At 40.8% G+C, this 20,653-nt stretch overlaps 1 protein-coding gene across 1 annotated transcript in view; it reads left to right on the top strand.

Annotated features, from left to right (window-relative positions):
• cfap46 (cilia and flagella associated protein 46) overlaps positions 1-20,653 on the top strand; it is a gene marked incomplete at both ends in the record, with an annotated part of 140,649 nt that overhangs the window by 54,772 nt on the left and 65,224 nt on the right. The window contains 17 exons of the mRNA XM_080507388.1: positions 131-237; positions 1,446-1,658; positions 2,446-2,647; positions 5,563-5,715; positions 9,355-9,465; positions 10,122-10,303; positions 10,909-11,040; positions 11,138-11,300; positions 14,465-14,537; positions 15,239-15,374; positions 15,450-15,633; positions 16,712-16,865; positions 17,435-17,658; positions 17,767-17,889; positions 18,435-18,596; positions 19,402-19,550; positions 20,480-20,578. Of these exons, the coding sequence (XP_080363514.1) occupies positions 131-237; positions 1,446-1,658; positions 2,446-2,647; positions 5,563-5,715; positions 9,355-9,465; positions 10,122-10,303; positions 10,909-11,040; positions 11,138-11,300; positions 14,465-14,537; positions 15,239-15,374; positions 15,450-15,633; positions 16,712-16,865; positions 17,435-17,658; positions 17,767-17,889; positions 18,435-18,596; positions 19,402-19,550; positions 20,480-20,578 (2,567 nt within the window). The remainder of the gene's footprint in view (positions 1-130; positions 238-1,445; positions 1,659-2,445; positions 2,648-5,562; positions 5,716-9,354; positions 9,466-10,121; positions 10,304-10,908; positions 11,041-11,137; positions 11,301-14,464; positions 14,538-15,238; positions 15,375-15,449; positions 15,634-16,711; positions 16,866-17,434; positions 17,659-17,766; positions 17,890-18,434; positions 18,597-19,401; positions 19,551-20,479; positions 20,579-20,653) is intronic.

Raw genomic sequence — 20,653 nt, forward strand, 5'->3', positions numbered from 1 at the left:
CTCGATGAGCTGTCATTCGCCATAGTGGGAGGTCTTCTCTTCTCCTTTTATTGTGAAGCTGTCAAAGCAGGAAGTCACCTTTGGTATCATCTCTGGAGGCTGAGAAATGAATCTTTTCTGTCTCGCTCAGGCCACCATCCAGAAACTGCTGGTGGAGGGGGTGCAGCTCAACAGTCCTGCTGTACTCCCAGTGGAGGGACGCGTCTCAGAGGAAGACACGCAGTGGATTATTTACAGGTGTGCACACATTATACCGACATATGCTGCACACATAGACAATGTAATCTTCTTTTACTATTTTAATTTGCATACACATTTTAGGTAGTAACCAGTAATACAGGCTTCTTTTGCATTTTACAGGACCAAAATTCCTGGATGATATGTAAACTTTCTATAATATGATCACAGCTTTAGTTGTAATAGTTTTAAATATTTGATTGTACAGTAGGGGTGTCAAAAACATTTTAGTTTAAGGGCCACAAACAGCCCAATTGTGTCTTGAGTGAGCTAGGCCAGTAAAATAGTGACATAAAAACCTTTAAATTTAAATTTAAATATTTTCTTTGTTGTGATGCAGAGTTTATGATGAAAAGGTCTATATCATCACAAAACCAAACAACTACACCCAAACATTACGCCAATCTCAACATAATGCCATTTCATTGATTCTCTCTGGCAGGAAATATGATGAAATGTCCAAAAGGTAGCAGAGAGTCAGTCGGCTGTACAAATACAGTCAATGAACCAGTAAAACAGTGATGGAGAGTGAAAAACATCAGCTTTCCTGATTATGTTTTAACCAGGAAAACATGATTATCATGGCTTCTTTTTGACAGCAAATGTACTTCATTGAGAAAACCCACTAATATGTTTCTTTTATTATTTGATAGAAAAATAAAGAATTGCAGTAGTTGTCATATATGGTCTCTTGCCCGATAAAGTGTAGAAGAATTGAGTTTGTGGCTTTCAAGGTGTGGTCTTGAAATCAAACCTGTATCTGTTTGGTGGATTCAATCCTTTTGTGTGATAGTCATCCACCCCAGCCTCCCAAAGCTAATACTGTATATAAAAGCTCTTTTTACCTTATATTACAGAACGTTTCCCTGGTTTTAATTACCAAAGCCACTGGGACGCTTCTGTCCTTAAGATATTTTCCTGTGTCACATTGCAGCGTAACACAGAAATATGTGTATTTTTGTCTGCACCTCCAGGTTTGCATATAAGTGTCTCATTAAATATAATTAAAAACTCCTTTCTTTTACTACAGAAGTGTGTTTAACTTTCTATCAGCGCACATGAACCAAAAACAATTTTTTTGGTAAAGTAATTAACTCTCCTGCCTCTCGTTAAATTATTCATGACAGACGGCACCACATAATTACTATTCAGTCTAACTCTTACAGTGTATCTCCATCTCCATCCCACTCCATTATGGATCTCTGCAGAGAGTGGATTCAGGCCCTGTCTGCCCACGCCACCTCCAGTTTCTTGCGAGCGGGGGAGCTCGGCGCACAGATCAGCGAGCCGTGGGTCGTTGGCAACGCGGCCATTTACCTGTGGAACTATAACAGCCACTTGCTGGCAGCCGGGGACTACCAACGCCTGCTTCCTGCATTCCAGAGTGTGGTGGAGATGCTCCGAAAGACCGAGTGTGCCGGGTAGGTCAAAGTCACTGCCTCAGTGTTCATACTCACAGCTTTTACTGAGGCACTTACACCAGTGATTGGCCTGGAGTTTTTTCTAATAGAGTGTGAAGAAAAATGAAAGAAAGAAAATTCAAAGGGCCTTCACTAATGATGATGACTTTAAAAATACTTTTGTGTCTTGCTGTTGGTGTCAGCTCTCATCAATCATCAGCTATTATTCACAAACCTCAGTATTTGAGAAACTGGAGAGTGATGACTACACATATTTTAACATATTCCTAGTGTTTCGGAGGGGTTTCATCAGACCAACAGTCACTTTATGCAGCCTCAGAGAATACGTGTGTACACAGACCCAGGCGATGCAGGTAAAACTTGTAAATGAGAAATGTTTTAGCTGATAGTAGCAATAGTCAATAAAATCCAACTCTTTTTCTGGCAGTCATGGTTTTCTGCTGAAGAATACACCCAAATGTATTCAAAATTCTTTAGCTCCCTCAATAGAGAAGAATTTATGCTCTCCCCTTTTTGAAAATAAGCGGTGAATTGCTCCTCAAAACAAGCTGAACTGTCCTTGGGCGCAACGGTAATTGTGTAAATATTGAGATGCAGCAGCATCCTTGTGACAGCACAGCCAGGGAAACATATATTTCCTGTCCAAATCTGTGGGGGGGACAAAAAAAAGGGTTTTCTAATTTAAGGAATAGCCCAGACTACGACATTTGCCCTTGCGGCTCAATTTTCTGTTGTTCTTATCGGAGGTAATGCCAGTTCGGAGCTTTCATTGTGTTACATTCTTTAGGAGTCGTGCTCTGTTTGTGTTGCTGTGCAACGCTGTGGCCCGGGGGCTGATCCAGCCGTTGCCTGGACGAGACAGCATCGAGGCGGCTCCGGCAGTAGACAAGGGCAAAAGCCGAGGCGAGAAGAAAATGGAGAAGTCTGCAAGCGTCCAAGGGGTTTTTCTAGACCCTGGTGCCCTGCAGAATGTTCGCAAAGCATTGGAGGTACGTTACTGTGTGCAAGTCCAGAGGGGGTTAAAAAATAGAGTATGAGTGCATTTGATGTACCGGTATTAATAAACTTGTTTTGTTATCCTTATCAGCACTGATGTATTTATGTGAAATGTAAAAGTTTCACGCAGGCTGCACAACATCCACACATCAGTGTCATCAGCATGTGTATAAAACCGCCCTGTCGCCCACTATAGAGACCATATTTTTACATAAATTCTCTCTGACATCGACTGGTGTGTGATCATGACTGTGAATGGAAGAATCCTTTGTCACAGTGAATTAGCATCCTGCCTCCACACACAAGTACACTTACGCACTAGAATGTTTCCATGTCCATATATTTATATTAAAACTCCTTACATCAGCATTCATTTGCAAAAGTAATTTGTTGATTCCTAAAGATATTTAAATAATAATGTAAAACGACCCAGATTGTCTCTAGAAAAGTTTGCAGCCCAACTACCCCCCCAGCCCCCAGTTGGGGGTCCCTGAACTTAGGTTGGGGAGCACTACTATCATAAAAAGTCCAGGCTGTGAACTAAATTTATGCCAAACGGACTTCAAACAGAACCAACTACTTCTGTAGGATAATCAATACAGGATATACGCTGGTGAGGTTAAGACGAGAAGATTAAATACTCTCCTTGAGGTTTTCAGCATCGTGGTCACATGTGTTCACGGCAGCTCAACCAACCACCTGTTTGACACCACGAATGATCAAAGCAGGTTTAGCTGTGAGTCTTGTTGATTTTATAGATGGGTAATGTGGGAGCAGTTGATTAGCCCTCTGTCAGCTCCTTCTAAGACTGACGGGGGCGTTTGAGCTTTTCCTTTTTTTTTTTTTATTCTCCCCTTATACTTTGTGATCTTTGTTCTGTGAAAACAATGTGTGAAATCCCAGCCCCGGAAGCTTAAGAACTGATTGGAATCTCGGCAACGAGCTGAACAGAGTGTGTTGAGGAGTGCGTGTATAATCTCTCAATGCACTTTGCTGAATCTTTTGCGAGACGTGTCCAGAAACTCAAAATTCGAATCTTTTGTGCGTGTGTGTGTGTGTGTGTGTGTGTGTGTGTGTGTGTGTGTGTGTGTGTGTGTGTGTGTGTGTGTGTGTGTGTGTGTGTGTGTGTGTGTGTGTGTGTGTGCGTGTGTGTGTGTGTGTGTGTGCGCGCGCGCAGACATTACACAACTAACATTATGTATGGGCCCATTTACACACCGTCAACTTTCTGAAAGCTTTTACACATTCAAATTCAAATTCCGTGTCCTGAAAAAGACAGCTTAGATTGTGATTGCTTTCTTCTAACTTTTCAGATTAAAAAAAAAAAAAAAAAAGAAGGAATCGGAGCCATTGTTATGTTACTTTGAAAGTATTGAACTCGTAAAGCTTCTCTCCATTGAAGTTGGTGCATTCATTGCTTCTGCTTTTGGGATCGACATTTCTTTCTCATCTCTAATTCTATATCAGTGCTTAATACAGTCAAAACCGTAAAGGAGACCATGTTTGATGACGAGTATTCAACAGACACGGAAATCATTCAAACAGATGTTGTTTAGGGTCCGTGTGTCCGTGTGTGTGTGTGTGTGTGTGTGTGTGTGTGTGTGTGTGTGTGTGTGTGTGTGTGTGTGTGTGTGTGTGTGTGTGTGTGTGTGTGTGTGTGTGTGTGTGTGTGTGTGTGTGTGTGTGTGTGTGTGTGCATGCATTTTAAGAATTTGGAGTCAGGGAAGCATTAATTCTACATTAAGACATATGTTTGGCCATGCCACACACACTCTCTTGTTATTTCATCTTTGAAATCATCCAGTCATGCATACACATACAACCAAGCATGTACTGCAGTTGTTTTGTTTTTTTTTTCATCACGGTGCTTCTTTCTGCTCTGAACATATCATTTCCTCCCTTCTCTTGTCTTCCAATTATAACTCATCTGCTTTCTTTTCTCCGCTCAAAGGATCCGCCTTGAATATCTGCTTGTGCTTCAGATGAAAGACACTTCATCAGTGAATTATTAACAAAATCTTGTTGTGTTCCCCTCTTTTTTTTCTTCTTTTTTTCCCATGCATTTTTCATAAACAAGTGTAACAGGGTCAGATGGAGTGTCTGACTCAAACAGTCTTGCTGGATTCTGAGCTCTTTGTGTAGGCGTGTGTTGTGTCTTGAGCTGACAAAAGGACAAAGGGTCAAGATCATATGGAGACTTGCGCATACAAGTTGTATAGTCGTCCTCTTTGAACCACTAAAAGGTTATTCAATATTATGTGGGCGATGTTGGCTTTGGGAAATAAAGTTAACGTAATCAAAGTTGGTTCGGTAGATTATTTCTTTGTCACAATGCTTCTTATTTAGAAATCCTAACTGAAAGTGACCCAGATCCCATCTGTTTTGTGACAGTCTGAACGTTACAGTTCCGATGTTTTCACACCCGACCAAGACCTCGATCTTAAGTGCCACCAAATCGGATAGGATGTCTTTCAATGTGACCGCTGTCTGAACAGTCAAGTCACATGTATGCTCCTTCCACGCCATGGACGTCACGAGTCTGCGTCAGTTGAAGCGGCTCCATCAAAATGTTAGAAGCCGTGCTCTCGCTCTTCTTTTCCTCATTCATTTTCTTTTCCTCGCCATATTGTCTACATTTTGTCGACATTTATCCATGTATATGAACTTTTTTTTTGGTCCCATTTTGAATTTTTTTTTCTAATTTTGAAAATGAGTCTGGTGTGTTTTAAAGATGTTTATTATTACAAAATTTGGCCAAGCCTCCAGGAAACCACAACAGAGAGGCTGTAGAGCCATAGGCTGCAGACCCCTATACCAAACAAAGCAAACACTTCAATATGCCAAGATACAAAAATGAGTGTGACTCCTACTGTGCAAAGTAAATTTTTCCATTGTTTTTACTTCTCAGCTGTGTGAATACGCCCTCTGTGTATCCACATGCCACAATTCCAGGGAGACCGTCCCCCTCGCTGCACGAAAACAGGTGTTGGCCACATGGGTGCAGATCAAGAGACTCCTGCAGCAGCAGATTGGTCCAAAGATGGATGTGCCGAAAGATGAGGTACCTCTCTGTCTGTCACTTCAAAAGTTTCTACCGTTTTGTGAAGTTCTACAATGACTTTGTTAATTGATGTTCTGATTTCTAAATATTTATACAGTTAAGAATAGATCAGTATCACAAGCATTTGCATTTTTTTTTATAGTACACGTCAGTGCCAATATATGCAAAATCATGCTCCTATTCAAGATGAAATTTTAAAATCAAAAAGTAGATAACAAACATCCAGAAGACAAAGCAAACATCATAACTCCAGTGCATCTATCTCAATAATAGCCGCTACAGTAGTCCTTCTAAACACCCCAGTGATGTAAAATAAAGTCTAAAGGGCATAATTAATCTGCAAGCACCTATTAGTCAGCATTGCGCTATGGTGATGGCGCAGGATCCCCAGGGAGTTTGTTGCACTAATGGGTCATCGGAGGAAGCTGCTGCAGAGCCCAACAGAAAGCTACAAAGGCAGTGGCCCCCTTATGACACATCAAGTCATTTTCCATGTGCTCAAATATTTTAATTTAGTGTTCAGTGAACGTGTATCTGTGGTCAGTGTGTACAATGGGGATGTACAGCATGTTGTCTGGCCTTCATGAAAGGTGATTTCAATCTTCCTAATTTACATCACTATTAAGCAGCATGTATCAAGCTCATCCTCACATATTTAGAAAACCCCATTTATTTACCTAATTCTAATTTCCAAGGGCCACTGGTGACTCAGTGCATGGCTGCTTTCCCAAGAGTTGCATAGTTATTTGATGCAACTTTGAAGTGGTAGATATCAGTAATAGAGAACTGCCAAAAGACCTCTGGGTACATTTTGTACTGAAACACTCACATATGTACTCAAGACTAATTTGTTGACTGTGGCCAGAGGAGTGCAGCGAGATCTGTTCTGGTTTTGTTAGTACTCTTAAGTAGAGTTTGGCTAGGCTCAATTTGGATAAATAGAAATAAATAAAACCCTTTCCAGCAGTTTCCAGGTTTTGGCAAACAGGATGAAGGTTATGTGTAACTGATAAAAAAAAACCAACAAAAAAATCCTGAATTGTTCAAAATGATTCTTCAGTTTCGGGTGAACAGAATAATTCAAAGAGGATGCTTATGTGAAATAGGGTGATTTTGAGGCTGGACCTATCGAAATGACTTTCAATTTATCTGTTTAGATTTATAGAAAGTAATTTGAAGGGCATTGAGGCATGCAGAGAGAATCATTAGCTGAGACCTTTTTGTTGGGTCAAAAGAGAAAAAGAGTTGGGTGTCATCTGCATGAAAATGGAATATACTTCTCTTATTACTTATATACTTCTCATATTACTTGTTCAAGCAGTGGCATGTAAGTAGAAAAATGCATAGGATCGAGAACTGACCCCTGATGTACACCAAAATTGCAGTCATCAGTCATGCCCCATATGCTGTTTTTTTATTTAAATAAAAACAATCACACACAGCAGCAGAGATACCAAGATGCCTATTACAAAGGCACAATGAAGATAAGGCAAAAGGCGGTACTGATTATGCAGGCAAAAGTTTGATATCTTCCTCATTATGTTCACGCAGCTTTTACAGCTGCCTCATTTGTCTGCAGCCTGTGTCGCTGCTCATCAACGTGCTGACACCACAAAAAAAAAAGTTGATCTTGATACTTAAAAGTTCACACTCGAGAGTGAGAAATGTTCACCGAAGTCTTTATACACTGAGTGCTGGCAAAAGTCAGAAACTTTGTTAGGTTACATGTTCACTTTTAGAATGTAGTTTGCAGAGATTATAAAAAAAAAAAAATGTGAATAAGCCCCGATAGAACGATCGAAGTGCACAAACCTCAAAGTTCTGCGATATCTTTTTGATGTAACAAGAATGATTAAGAAGTACAGTACAGCTATTTTCATCCTCTGCCACACAATTACTTAAATTTTTACTTCAAGGCACTGTCATCTTTCTATATCTATATTAGGATGAGAACAGTTAATTGGAAAGCTTTTTATTACACAACATAGTATTTGGTATGAGCAGGAGGGTTTATTCTTACTTGGACAGCTTTTTGGCTCCGTGTCACAATATATTAATTTCATATATCTAACATATACTGTGGTACGGTCATCTGCTTATTGTCGGTCTACAATGGATCTTTTAGTGCAGTGGGCATATGATTAGTGACGTGTCTGTTAATGTTGACATCAATTAAAAGGCTGTCATAGTGTCCACATTGATGTATTGCTGCAGCAGTTCAGCCGTCAACACTGTGTAGGTCAGTTTGACTCACTCATTGAGTCCAGCTCAAGCTACATGGGTTAGTTTGAAGCCCAATGATGGCGCACACATTTTATTTTGGTTATTAAGTGATTTTTAAAGTCAAGTATTTCAAGCAATTGTGCTCGAAAGAGGAGGATGCAAAGAATAAAACTGATAACTTGAAAAAAGTAGCAACAGATCAGTCAATAAATAGATTACACCCCGTAGACAAACAGAAGACGGCTTATATGTGGGGAAGCCAACATTTATTTAGATCTGCTTGTACATCTTATACATCATAGCTACTGTGTGTGGAGATGAATTATTGTTGTTTACACAACATTTCAAGTGAAAACGCTCCATTTTTGCTTTTTGTTGTTTCACAAAGATTTGTGTTTACACAAGTGTCAAGCCCGGATCATATTGTAGTTAGCATGTTGGTGGGTGGTATTGTTTGTCTTTGTAATGAACCCACTAATTGTATTCAGTATATCTGTAATCTTTGTAACTTTTTATCGACCTGTGGGAGGGTCATAGTGAGTGTCCACTACCAGAGGGAGTGGTTATTTCCCTTCTTGAGGTCACAAAGGGAACATCTCAGATGCGACTGTGTGAGTCCACATTGGCTAAAAGGTGAAGCAAATGAGAGAGATGATAGATTTTCTTCACTTCTGGGGCCTCATACACAGGCTATGGGGACCAATATTACTGTTAGAAACCATTATAAAGTAAATTTTGCATTATACGGGACCTTTTACAAAGAGAGAGATTGACAGTAGCTCTGTAACTTCACAACTGTTTTAATTTCCAAAGTAAACAGTGACATGCTCATTGAAGCTTCACTCATTATGTGCTATCGTGTACTAATATATTAGTAGTAAACTAATTGGTGTAATGCCTTACTTTATTAATCCAAGCACTAGTTTTCTTTTCCGCTCTAGAAATCACAGCATTGTATCTTCCTCCGTGAATTCTTCGCTGTACAATTAAATAGCCTTGTTATGATTACTTACCATAATCCTGCCACCAATCACGAGCAAAGAATATCCTGCCCCGCATGACCTCCTTCAGCCCGATGCGCTTTGAGTCACAGCTTGATGAGATTTGTTTCTTGCAATACAAATTAAGAAATGCCGTGTGGACATGAATGGGGGCTCATCTCTAATTGCAATCAATAAATCATTCATCAACTCATTTTCCACACAATGGGAAGCCATACATTATCAACAATGCCATCTCTGCAGCATTTGGAAGTCAGACAATGTGGAAATCCTGCATGCTCATGTGTAATTCATTGGCAAACAGCAATGCACGTGTGTATATATTCTTGTCGTAATTAAGCTTAAGGGACCGGTGTTGTAGTCAGAAGAGAAAAAAATGTACAGCACACCGCCTTTCTTTGTCTCTGTGTTGCAGAGCGAGACCGAGCAAGTGTCGGCGACAATGCGCGTGCTGGTCGGAGTGGAGACGTTCCAATGCAACAGGGACCCGAGGCATATGGAGTTCTCCACTCCCAGTCTCTCCACAGTATGTTTTCCCTCCAGTCGCCGATGCCCAGATGGCAACCACAGATGCCAGGCTGACCCGCCGAGCCCGTCTGCATCTCATCATGTGTCAATATAATTTAAAAAAATCCCACGCACGCCTTGATCGGCGTGCTTTAGTTGGATTATGCTTAGCAGACATCTTTCTGTCATGAAGTGTGTTGTGCCTTTTTTTTTTCCCCCATAGAGAATTTCTATTTTTGACAGTCTGGCCCTTTTGGCTTTTCTTTCCCCCCACTACCCCTATATCTTCTTTTACTCTGCCTTTCATCCTTTCTTCTGCCCTTGGGCCTCCTCTCTCACTTTCTATCTGCTCATTTTGATTCACCCCCTCTCCTTATCCTTTCTTCTTCTGAATCTGATCCACATTTCTCCTTTTCCATCACTCATCATACCATATTTCTCTCCATATTATGCACCCCCCCTTTTACCTCTCTCTTTCCCCTTGCTTCTTGTCTTTTCCCTTGACTGTACTTCCTGATTTTCTTTGTTTTCCCCATTTGTCCTCTCTTGTGGTTACCAAAATCCCTCCCTCGCTTTTTTTCAATATCTGCTCGTCTTCCCCCATGTCCCTCCTTCCTTCCCTATATCTCCTCCCTCCTCTCGCCACCTTCCCTGCCTTTTCTTCCTCACCTGAAGCTGCTGAGCATGGCGTCTGCCTGCAGCTGGTGCGACGTGGCGGTGGAGCTGCAGGTGTGGTGCCAGCTGGCTTCCTTCTGCCACCATGTCAAGGACCACAGCCTGGTGTTGAGCTGCACCCAGAATGCTCTGCTGCTGGAGGAAGCAGCGATGAAGAGCCTCAGCAGCACGGCCTGTGCTTTGTAAGTTTTGTCAGTTCATTACATTGTGTTTAAACAAAAAAAAACAACAAAAAAACAAAGAAAACAATGACAGTGTTTTTTCAAAAGGTAAAGTTGCTTTGTGAAAAAACAGGCCAGGATGTGAACCGGAATGCATTGTAAAGTAAAACCACACAGGTCGGTTTTGGTTTTGATGGCTGACTACTTTGCAAAATGCTGTATGTGCTCGAGGTGACATCTTGTGCATATTCACGAGTACTGCATTGTATTTTTTCAAGTAGTGTGCCAGCTTCAGTGTTATATCATTTACATTTAAAAAAAAAAAAACAACATAAAAACTATGCTCAACTGAAGAATGGATAATGTATAGAACTGGTTTTTGGTTTGTATCTATGTGTCTAAATGGAAAATCTGTTTTCTGATAACGACTTAAGTGGAAAAAAAAAAAACACACACAAATTTTTGATATTCAGCCGTGATTGATGGAACTTCATTACTGGGAAATTCATCACCACCTGCAGCTTGAGTGTGGATAACTGTTAATCGGTTGCTTTGGTCATGTTACTGTGACCCTGCATCGTCGATCAACTGTTAATGTGTTATTGTTAACCTCCTTCTATCTGCAGGTACAGTCTGCCTGCGGTGAGTGAGCTGCTGAGCACCGCAGCCTGTTTGAGGGGATGGAGTTTAGTGCACGAGTCCCGTGGAGATGTCCACGCTTACAGAGAGGCTTTGAAGGTGCTCCTCTCCAGCGTCAGGTACTCCTCCTCCACTGTTTTCTCTCCTCCCCTCTGTTGATCTGCTCTCCTCCTGCCTTTCACCTCACATCAGGCTGCTTCCTGCTTTTGTCCACAGCTTTGCAGCGAAAGCAGACAATCCAGCATTGTGTGTCACAGCTGCCAGGCATTACTGGAATGCTTGTCTGCCCCTGACGCAGAACCCCGGGGAAAGATGGCAGCTCCAGCAGCACCTGAAGGCGATCCTTATTTCCCTGAATAAAACCACCAAGCAAAAAAATGTAAGGGGCACATCTCAAGACACATTTATATGCATACTTTTGAACATATATTGCTTTCCAATGTTACAGAGCTGCAGTACCTTTTCCTCCTCATTACCTTTTCTTGCAGCATGAGTATGATCTGGTTGCTTGCTGATGGAGTCTTAATTTTAAAGATTGATTTCAAACTTTTTCATTCCGTCACGCATTCACCAAGAGCATTTTTTATCAGTTTTTCAGAGATGTGATCCTAAATAATTTTTACAAGTATGATCAAGTATTACCCCCTTCCTATATTCTGTCATGTGTTTCGATGAAGCGAAATATTCACAACAGATTCGTGTACTATCAAAAAGTCTACTCTGCAGCTTATATAATGCATTCAAAGTCATGCAAACTTCCCGACACACCCTGAGTGCTGTGTAAGTAAGTTTAATAGATCACAGTATTTATGACTGCATGACCTGCCATAGAATCTCATTGTTTACTCCTCTAGGAGATGAAGGCTGCAGCTTGTAATATCCAATCCACTTCTCTTCCTTTGAGAGTGTTACCGCCTGCAGAAATTAATATTAAAAAATGTGAAGTTGAGCATGAGGACTGTGCAGTGTGCAACACATTTAACAGTGGTAATCCAAACAAACAAAAAAAGTACACAAATGATACCTCTGTTTTGAGCAGTGTTGTGAAAATTACTAAAGATTAGTACTTGATGACTTGTAGCGATGAAGTTATTTAATTGTTGTATTATTTTAACAAAAAAAGCAATTTAATTGGAAATGAACAACTTCCAGGACGTCTAATTGTTTCTCTCAGTTCGATGTCTTAATAATGTGCGCAGAGTTAGTGTGAAGCATTATATGAACTTTAGTCTGATTACCGTTTTATGCAATAGGTTCAATTGAAGTTCTATCAGGCAGATGGAGGACGATTCTCTATAATCAATAGATTTTGAATAGTTAATTGAATAAGAAACTACAATAATTTAAATTGAGGCTGCTAATGCATAAAGTTATGCTGCTAATTTCATGATGCTGCCGCAGTGGTTAGTGCTCTTGCCCCCCAGAGAGAAGGTTGCGAGTTCAAATACCACCCCCCCCCCCCCGGTGGACAAGTCCATCACAAGGCAAACACACAGAGAACGACGACGCTAGGTACAATTTAGCATCACCAATTAACCTCACATGTGGGAGCAAATCGGAGTACCCGGAGTAAAGTCCCGCACAGATGGAGAGAACATGCAAACACTGGCCCATATTTGAACCCACGACATCCTCGCCATGAGGGCTAACTACTGCGTCACCGTGCGGCTCCACTGGCGGCATCATGCGTGCAGCACCATGCGACGCGGTTAAAAGTCCACGAGAAAATGAAAAAGTAAACATGCTGCCTCCCAAATGTCAATGAAGAAACCTTTGAAAAATAGGTAATAGTACAGTTAGTTCTTATTGCATGTGCATTGCTCAGCTTTCCATTAACTTGACTCTGCTTCATGTCGTCATTTTGTGGAATTTATAAAAGAGACTGGTTAAAGAAAAAAGTGAATTCGGAATTCACATAGATCTGTCTTCATACATGATTCAAGCAAATACTTCTGTATTGCATTGTAAAACAAACCTCTGGATTTATTTTACACAGTCCTGAAAGAACTACGTATGCATGTAGTGAAGTCATTATTCATTTACTGGATCTGTTTTCCACCTTTTTTGGCAATTTGCATACAACTGCACTGCCACCCTGGATTTCTGTTATATCTGACAACATAGCTGCCTTAGTGGTACAACCCAACACCTGAGCAGAGAGACAATAAAAACCACAAAAATGTTTCAGACCCTTTGCAACTCTCTCCTGGAACATTTCATTTTTAGACATGTTGCTGAGAGGACAAAAGTTCACCCCCCCCCCACCCCCAACTAAGAAAACAGTGTTAACAACAAAAAGAACAGCAAGTGAGCCAAACAAGAAGTGAGTGACAGTCAGAACCAGCCTTTCATTTCCTATCTTTTTATTTTTCACTTTCACAGATTTTGTATTTGTCCTGTTTTCTTTTTCTTCTCAGTTTATTTTGACTGCTGTCAAAGTGACTGAAATTGGTGTCAAACTTTGTAAACCCACCCTGTTATCTTTAATTGATGAAAATTGAAGAAAACCTCTCCTGAGGCTGCAAAGGGGAGAACTTGTGGGCGTGTTCAAACATCTCTGCAGCTCCGCTTGTGGACAGAAAATCCAGCCGGGGGGATAAACAGTTATTGAACTGCGGAAGAGCTTCAATTCCATAATTAAGGGCGTCTTATGTTAGAATCTATAATGATGGTTTTAGTGCTTGCTGCAGTGCTGAAAATGTGATGGGTGCTGAAAGAAAAAGAAGCTTTCTCTGACAGTCATGTGTTGTTCTATCACAAGAATGAGAGGGTTTTCACATTCCTGGATGGAAAATCCCAGTGTGAACATAATGTGTGTGCTGATCCAGTAAACTCATTAACCTCTGGCTTCCAAGAGGATTCTTAGATAAATAGTAAAAGGAATCCTGGTCATAAAAAGAGATCTTGGTGTGAGGCAAAGCTTGTGTGGGGGGGGGGGGGGGGGATGCAGTGTGAACAGACAATGGTTGTCACAGGCTGGGACTTGGGTCAAGTCAAAGTCAAAATGAGCTTTGTCAGTTCTGCAGTACATACAAGACACAGTGGAATGGAAAGTGTTGACTCGCCTGCCCTCCTACGATGTAAACATATATCGCCCACCAAAAAAATAAATAAAATAAGAATATATTACCAAATATTGCATGGAAATACGAAAATAGAGATGATGGACTAGAGAAACAGTGCAACTAGATTTTATAGTAGAAATTGAAAAAGCAGAAATGTGCAATATATCCTGAAATGTGTAAAATCTACAATAATATAACCCTGAATATGCAATGTTTAATACATTTTAGCATGCACTCTGTGTGAGAGATGACAGTTATACTTAACTTCACCTTTTAAGTATGTTTCTTTTATGTGTAACTTTTTTATTACTGTATGTCGACAATTTCAAGTCATTGCGTCTCAATGTAAATATTTCAGCAACACGTGTGTAGACCTCAGGAAGGTGTTGTAGCTTCTGGCACGTTGCACTGCTGCTCACACTCTCCTTCCAGTCCCGGTGTAGCCCAAGTATTGATGCTTTTTCCTTCTCTTTGACAGAAACAGAGCAAAGTGAGGAGTTTGCTGACCTTGACACAACAGCCTCTTGGCAGTTCAAAACATGGATCCACATGTAAGCCCCAAAATAATTCTACAGTAAAAATTCTGCCTGTTATTAAAAAAAAGAACTCGAGTTTCATAATCTGGGTTGTCGAACTTAAAGTCCGCGGGCCAGAACTGGCCTGCCAGAGGGTCCAATGAAATTTTTCATAATGTAAAAAAGTATGTCATGAACTGCAATTTCTTTATTTGACCGCCACTGACGCACTTTAGTCTGTATTATGTGGTGAATCAGTTCAGGTGATTGGGATTGCTCCACAGATTTAGAAACATGTATACAAACAATATAATTTGTGGAATGTGTGGAAGTTATTCGGACTGGACAAGCCATCAACATTTTTGAGTTCCAGCTTCGTGTGGCCAATGCGGCACTATTTACGCCTTCGAAGACGTAAATAGTTGAATAGAAATCCATTGTGATATGCAAGTTGTAAAGGACATTGCAGCTAATTTGAGGTTTGTCGTGTTGTAAAATCATAGTTCAATACATAATATGTAACCTTCCAAGTGATATGTCAATACCTTTTTGCACATAGATTTAGAGTTTGTTATTTATAGATTGTAATTCTATAATGTACTGGTCCGAGCACTTGAGCTCTAATTGCACTGTATGTGGCCCTGAACCTCTGCCAGAGGCAAAGCTGTGCTACCTCAATAATATGGTGGTACTGTTTGTCATCAACTACTAATCTCTTCATGTACCTCTGTGGGCAGGTGAAGAAGATTTATCCCTGAGAGCTGCCATTTATGGTCTGTTGCTGAACATCTACACTGACAAAGCAGACTTTGCAAATGCTTTGCTGCTGTTGGACAAAGCTATAAGAGACATCCCTGGCTCCAGGCATCAGCTGTGAGTAACACAAAAAGGAAAGTAACGGAAGTTACACATATAGGCAGACATCAAACTAGTGTTTGTTTTCCTCAGATCTCTGCTTAAATATAGAATTCTGGTGAAAGCGCGTCAGGGGGAAAGCGTCCAGTCGGACATGCAGATGTTGAAATCTGAAGGAGAGCAGTGCAATTCCTCCATGTGGCACCAGGTGGCGCTGTGTGCCAGCACCATCGCCCAACAGCTGTCCTGCTACAAGAAAGCGATCGCCTCTCTCATGGTAATGTCTTTACTCTTGAAAACATAAACACAAATCATGGGATTCATGCAAATCAAGCAGGAAGTATTCTGCAGTATTTTAAAAAAATATATAATCGGGAGGTGGATTTTAAATGATCTTCAGACATCTTGCCATGAGGGTGAACAGTATTTTTTTTCCCAAAGGCTGTTCCACCATCATGTGGACAAAACATGTCATTGCATAATTTTGCTCGTAAACTGGAGAAGGATCCTAGTGATCACAGAGAATGTGTTTAATTTAGGTTTCTTTAAAAAAAACAAAAAAAACAAACTAATTGAGATGATTTCTCAGTTGACAGGTGTTTAATTTGCTTCAAGGAAAAATACAAGTGTTGCCTCCTTGTAAATTGGTTCCACCATATAACAAATGTTGTTCTTTAAATGACATTATTGGTTTATGATTATTTGCTTGAATTATGCTCATCTTATTTATAGTTACAGTATCTATAGTTAACTTTACTTACACATTCTGGGGTATAAAGAATATAGAATATGGTTTCATATGGCTTCCACCACTCCCTTGCCCTATTCCCAATCAGTAAACTCTCCATGTATTTATACTTGACCCAGTTATTTATTCCTTAATCAACCTTCTCTCGCTCTGCACATTCAAATAAATAAACATTCAAATAAATCTTCTCCACTTTCTGATCGTGCCATTTTTGTACAACTTTACACAAAACGATAAATATAGCATAACAGCTGTAACTGAATGGAGCAGGCAGGATGACTGAAACTTGACCACAGAGAGAAGGTGCCTGAATTGAATGTGACATCTATGACAAAGAAACACAGAAGCTTAAAATAGAGCCGATGCTTCAGAGCAGCAGCATATTCCCATTCACAGCTTTATTGAAGAGAAATGATTAAATCTGAAAAGTCCCACAAAGTGCGACAATCTATTTTCAGATTTCTGAGTAGGTGAAGACTACTTTTACCATTTTGTTTTTAAAAAGACATTTACTTTGCTGCAGTTCAAATCCCACCACGTGCCACTGCTGGAATTAATTTAAAACTCAAGAAAATGATTGACTGTGGCTGAATATTTTTACGATCAGAGTCCAGAGTCTCAGTGGCTGAAGGTCTGCATCCTGCTGGAATTTGGCGAGTGGCTGTACTGTCACAACTTCCCCGAAGTCGACGCCCAACACCAAGTTCAGTGGGCCATCGACATCCTGCTGCAGCTGGAAGCCGAAGAGGCAGGAAGAGCAGGTATCGCTCACTTTATTGTTTTCTTCATCATATCAGGACATGTTTAGTGAGTTTTACTGTTTGTGCGACGGCACATCATGTAATCTGCAGGGAATGGTCGAAGAAATCCCTTCAGGATTCACCACGTGGGAATGAGATGAGGATATCCCAGGAGTCCTTCAACAGCTGTGTTCACGTTATTTGTCGGGAGATTTCAACGTTTACCACTGCATCAAAAACTGCAGAAATGTCAGGGGGCGCACTTTTTCATTGTTCCATAAAACCTCATTGTTTACACTCTTGTGTCAGAAATAAACAAAGCAAATGTCATCTTGAGGAAACTAAAATGACCATTCAAGGTCTCAGTTCTCGTCAAGATCTCATGTGGGAATAAAATAACAGATTAAACACAGCACTGTTTAATCGAAATCCCCAAAGAGACAAACTTAAAAAAAAAAGCATCAGTCTTTTTCCGGCTTTACTTGGAAGTGTTAAAACTAATTTAATTATGATCTGTTATGCTTGCAGGTGTATGTTTTTTTTTTCTTCTTCTGAGTTAACTTTAACTCAGGTGTGTTTCTTTCCTCCAGAGGACGCATCCACACAGCGAGGTCTGAGCTCACTGAAATGTGAGTCGCTGATCGGAGTCCAGAACTCCTCATTCAGAGAAAATGTGTCCGGCCTTAAGGAGGTGCGTCGCCTTGACTATTTGATCCAAGCGCACGCGCTCCTCGCCGTCATGGCAGGCAAGACTTCGCCTGAGCACCAGCCCAACCTCCTGCGAGCTTACACCTTTGTACTCAGGATATGGCAGGTGCAGTAACTTTTCACTATTTCACTGTGAGTGGAGAACGGGCTTCCGACGCAAATTATGTTTTGAGTCGAGTGTGGAATCGGCAACATTCCCCCCCCTCCCCGCCAGGTTTCGATCTCAGTGGCTTGTGAGATTTCCAGTGAGATGGCGAAGAGTCAGACTGTCCAGCCTTCTCCTTCTCCGGGATCCAGAAAGGGCAAAGACAAGGGCAAAGGCAAAAAAGTGAAAGCTGTGAGTCTGGCATGTCGTACAGATGACCAAGTCTGATTTCACACAGTAATTCTATTACTTGATTTCCCACATTCTATTACTTTGAAGTTTTATAAACTGTTAGTAGCAGTGTAGCAGAAGTAGTTGTACCATACTTGTAAAAATAGGAGAAGTAGAAAGTTTTATTAGTAATAATGATATTAGTAGTAGTATAAGAAGTGGATGTAGTATTAGCAGTAGTAGCAGTAGCGGTAGTACAAGTCCTTTAAGGATAAGACTAATTTATTATTCGGTGGGTTGCTGTTATGCATGCATGTAGAAAAAAAGAGTGTTAAGAGGCAGAGAAAGGTTCCCCAAAATAACTTGAAACAATCATTATAATAGTAGTTCTTATTTTTAATTCTGTCTATGTTTTTATTACACATGCACATAGATTAATAGACAGACAGATCATTGTGCACTAATGATATAAGGTTGTTGTGTCTGTCAGGTAAATAGTGAGCTTTATGTACTGACTGTAGACGAACAAACAACAAATTAAGTGTCTCTTGTGTCTGCCTGACCAGCCATCCCCTGTGGAGGAAAGACCAAAACACGTGGTCTTGGATCCCACGCTACCCTCCACAGCGATGGAATGGGCTCGCTACGTCTGTCCCGACCAGGCCAGGCAGATTTTCCAAACCAGCAGCAGCCCTCACTGCATCAATGCACACAGCATCCCAAAACAGGTACAGCTTTTTCACTTGCCCACATTTCCACTCATGGTCAGACCAATGTTTTCCCTTGGTTTTCTTTGCATTCCAGCGCTTTGCATCTGATGGTTCTATACCAAAAAAATTTCAGCTGCACAACGTTCTGGATCAGTGTTACTCGCAGAATTCCCTTTATAATAGTTTCCTAACTGTAATCTGTGACCTAATAGCCTGTGTATGAGGCCCCAGGAGTGAAGAAAGTCTGTCATCTCTCTCGCTTGCTTGCTCCATCTTTTAGTGAATGTGTGTTCATAATGTTTGACTTCAACTGGGGAAATAGCCACTCCCCCTGGCGCTGGAGTCTCAGTTTGACCCTCCGACACGTAGATGAACTCTAAACTCTAAAATTAGAGTGGGTACCACTTTTTGTCTTCTCGCAAACACAACCGGAAAACAGACATGAAGTTGTGGTAGACAGACACGGCTTGTCAGCATTTAAAGGCACAGACACAGAAACAGCCTGTTCTCAGTAGCGCTCACTGGAATTATAGACTGGCTGGAATTCAACACAAAGGCTGGATTTTGGGCAATACAGTTTGAATACAATGTTGTTGGACCTCTAACGCTTATGTATGGGAAATTTTTTTTAAACTGTATAATATGGTAGCTTTAAGTTCTTTTGGTGAGAGTGGGTGTGTTGGCCAGTGTTTGGCTTCACTGTAATTCACAGAAATCTCAGGGGGTCCCGCAGACTTTCTTAGAGACACTTTTATGGATCTCCAAGGTAAAAGAAACGGTCTCGTTTTCATGCCTTTACTTTTCCCTATTTGTTTGACTGCAGACACAAAGCTTGTTTTATCTCAACCTCCTGGAAAAAGAACTACTTTCACTTTCACTCGACCATCTGACCCTGCCCGTACTGCACCTTGCTGAAACCATTGCTCATGACCTTTTGGATTGGAGGAGCCTGTCTGACCTCTACAGACTCAGGTAAAAGCACCAGTAACTACATGCGTTTCACAAATTGGGCCTGTCAACGGGCAATGTGCACGATCCCACACGAGAAAAAAATTGTTGGTCCGTGTAGGTGAATATCAAAAGAAGTTTAGGGGGACTGCCCATCACTCGTGTGGAGTCATTCAGTGTAAAAGTCAGCATGGATCAGATGCAGGCTGCTGAAATTAGATTGAATGGGATAGAAAATAGATAGACTGTCACTCGTGGTGAAAACAGGGTGACCTTTGAACGTTCATGGAGAACCTGGAAAATACACAGAGAAAACGAACCATGGCTGTAATTTTTCTTTGTTAAATTCTTTTAACGATGAGACCATTTATGTCATTACTCTCATACCACTTGAACTTGTTTTTGTGTTTTTTTAGATTTATCTAAACATTCGAACATTAAAGGTGCAATATGTTGCATCTTAGTTGAAAGTTTTCTCAAATGAGAAGTCATATCAATCATGATGTCATCTCGAAGATAATTGTTTGAGGTATTGATAGTATAGCTAGCAAAATTGACAAGTTTTCCAATTTTTCCCAACCAGTTTAGTCTTGCAATTCAACTTTCCACCACAAGGTGATGTGTAGAGTCAATCTAAGAAGCAGCAGAAGGAATACATACTGAAGACAATAGCTGAGGTTCTCGGCTAATAATGCATGATCCTACATCGAACACTGGAACCACTGACCACAATAAAAAGCCAGGAAAAGTAACATTGAAGATAAACCAACTCATCGACACACAGTGCACAACAGAAGCTTGACCTGAATTTTACACCATGCCCTTTTAAACCCTCCAGAGTCAGCTGTTAATCAGCTGATGTGTTTTATAAATCCAGAACTTGAGGATGCACACGGGAACCAGTCCGTCACCTTGTGACGTTAATTTAATTTCCCTTCCTTGTTGCTAATTAGAATTATGAGGACTTGTGTTCAGCTGGGTCTGGAGACACTCTCACCGTATCAGGAGAAACTCGTGATGCTGAGTGCCGTCCAGGACCAAGAACAAATTGGGTACGTGAACTTGGCTATAAAACTTTAATGTCTGTATATATTTTATAATCCGTGACATTGCATCCATTGACTGCA

This window comes from Blennius ocellaris (genome assembly GCF_963422515.1).
Source record: "Blennius ocellaris genome assembly, chromosome: 13".
NCBI classification, from domain to species: Eukaryota; Metazoa; Chordata; class Actinopteri; order Blenniiformes; family Blenniidae; genus Blennius; species Blennius ocellaris.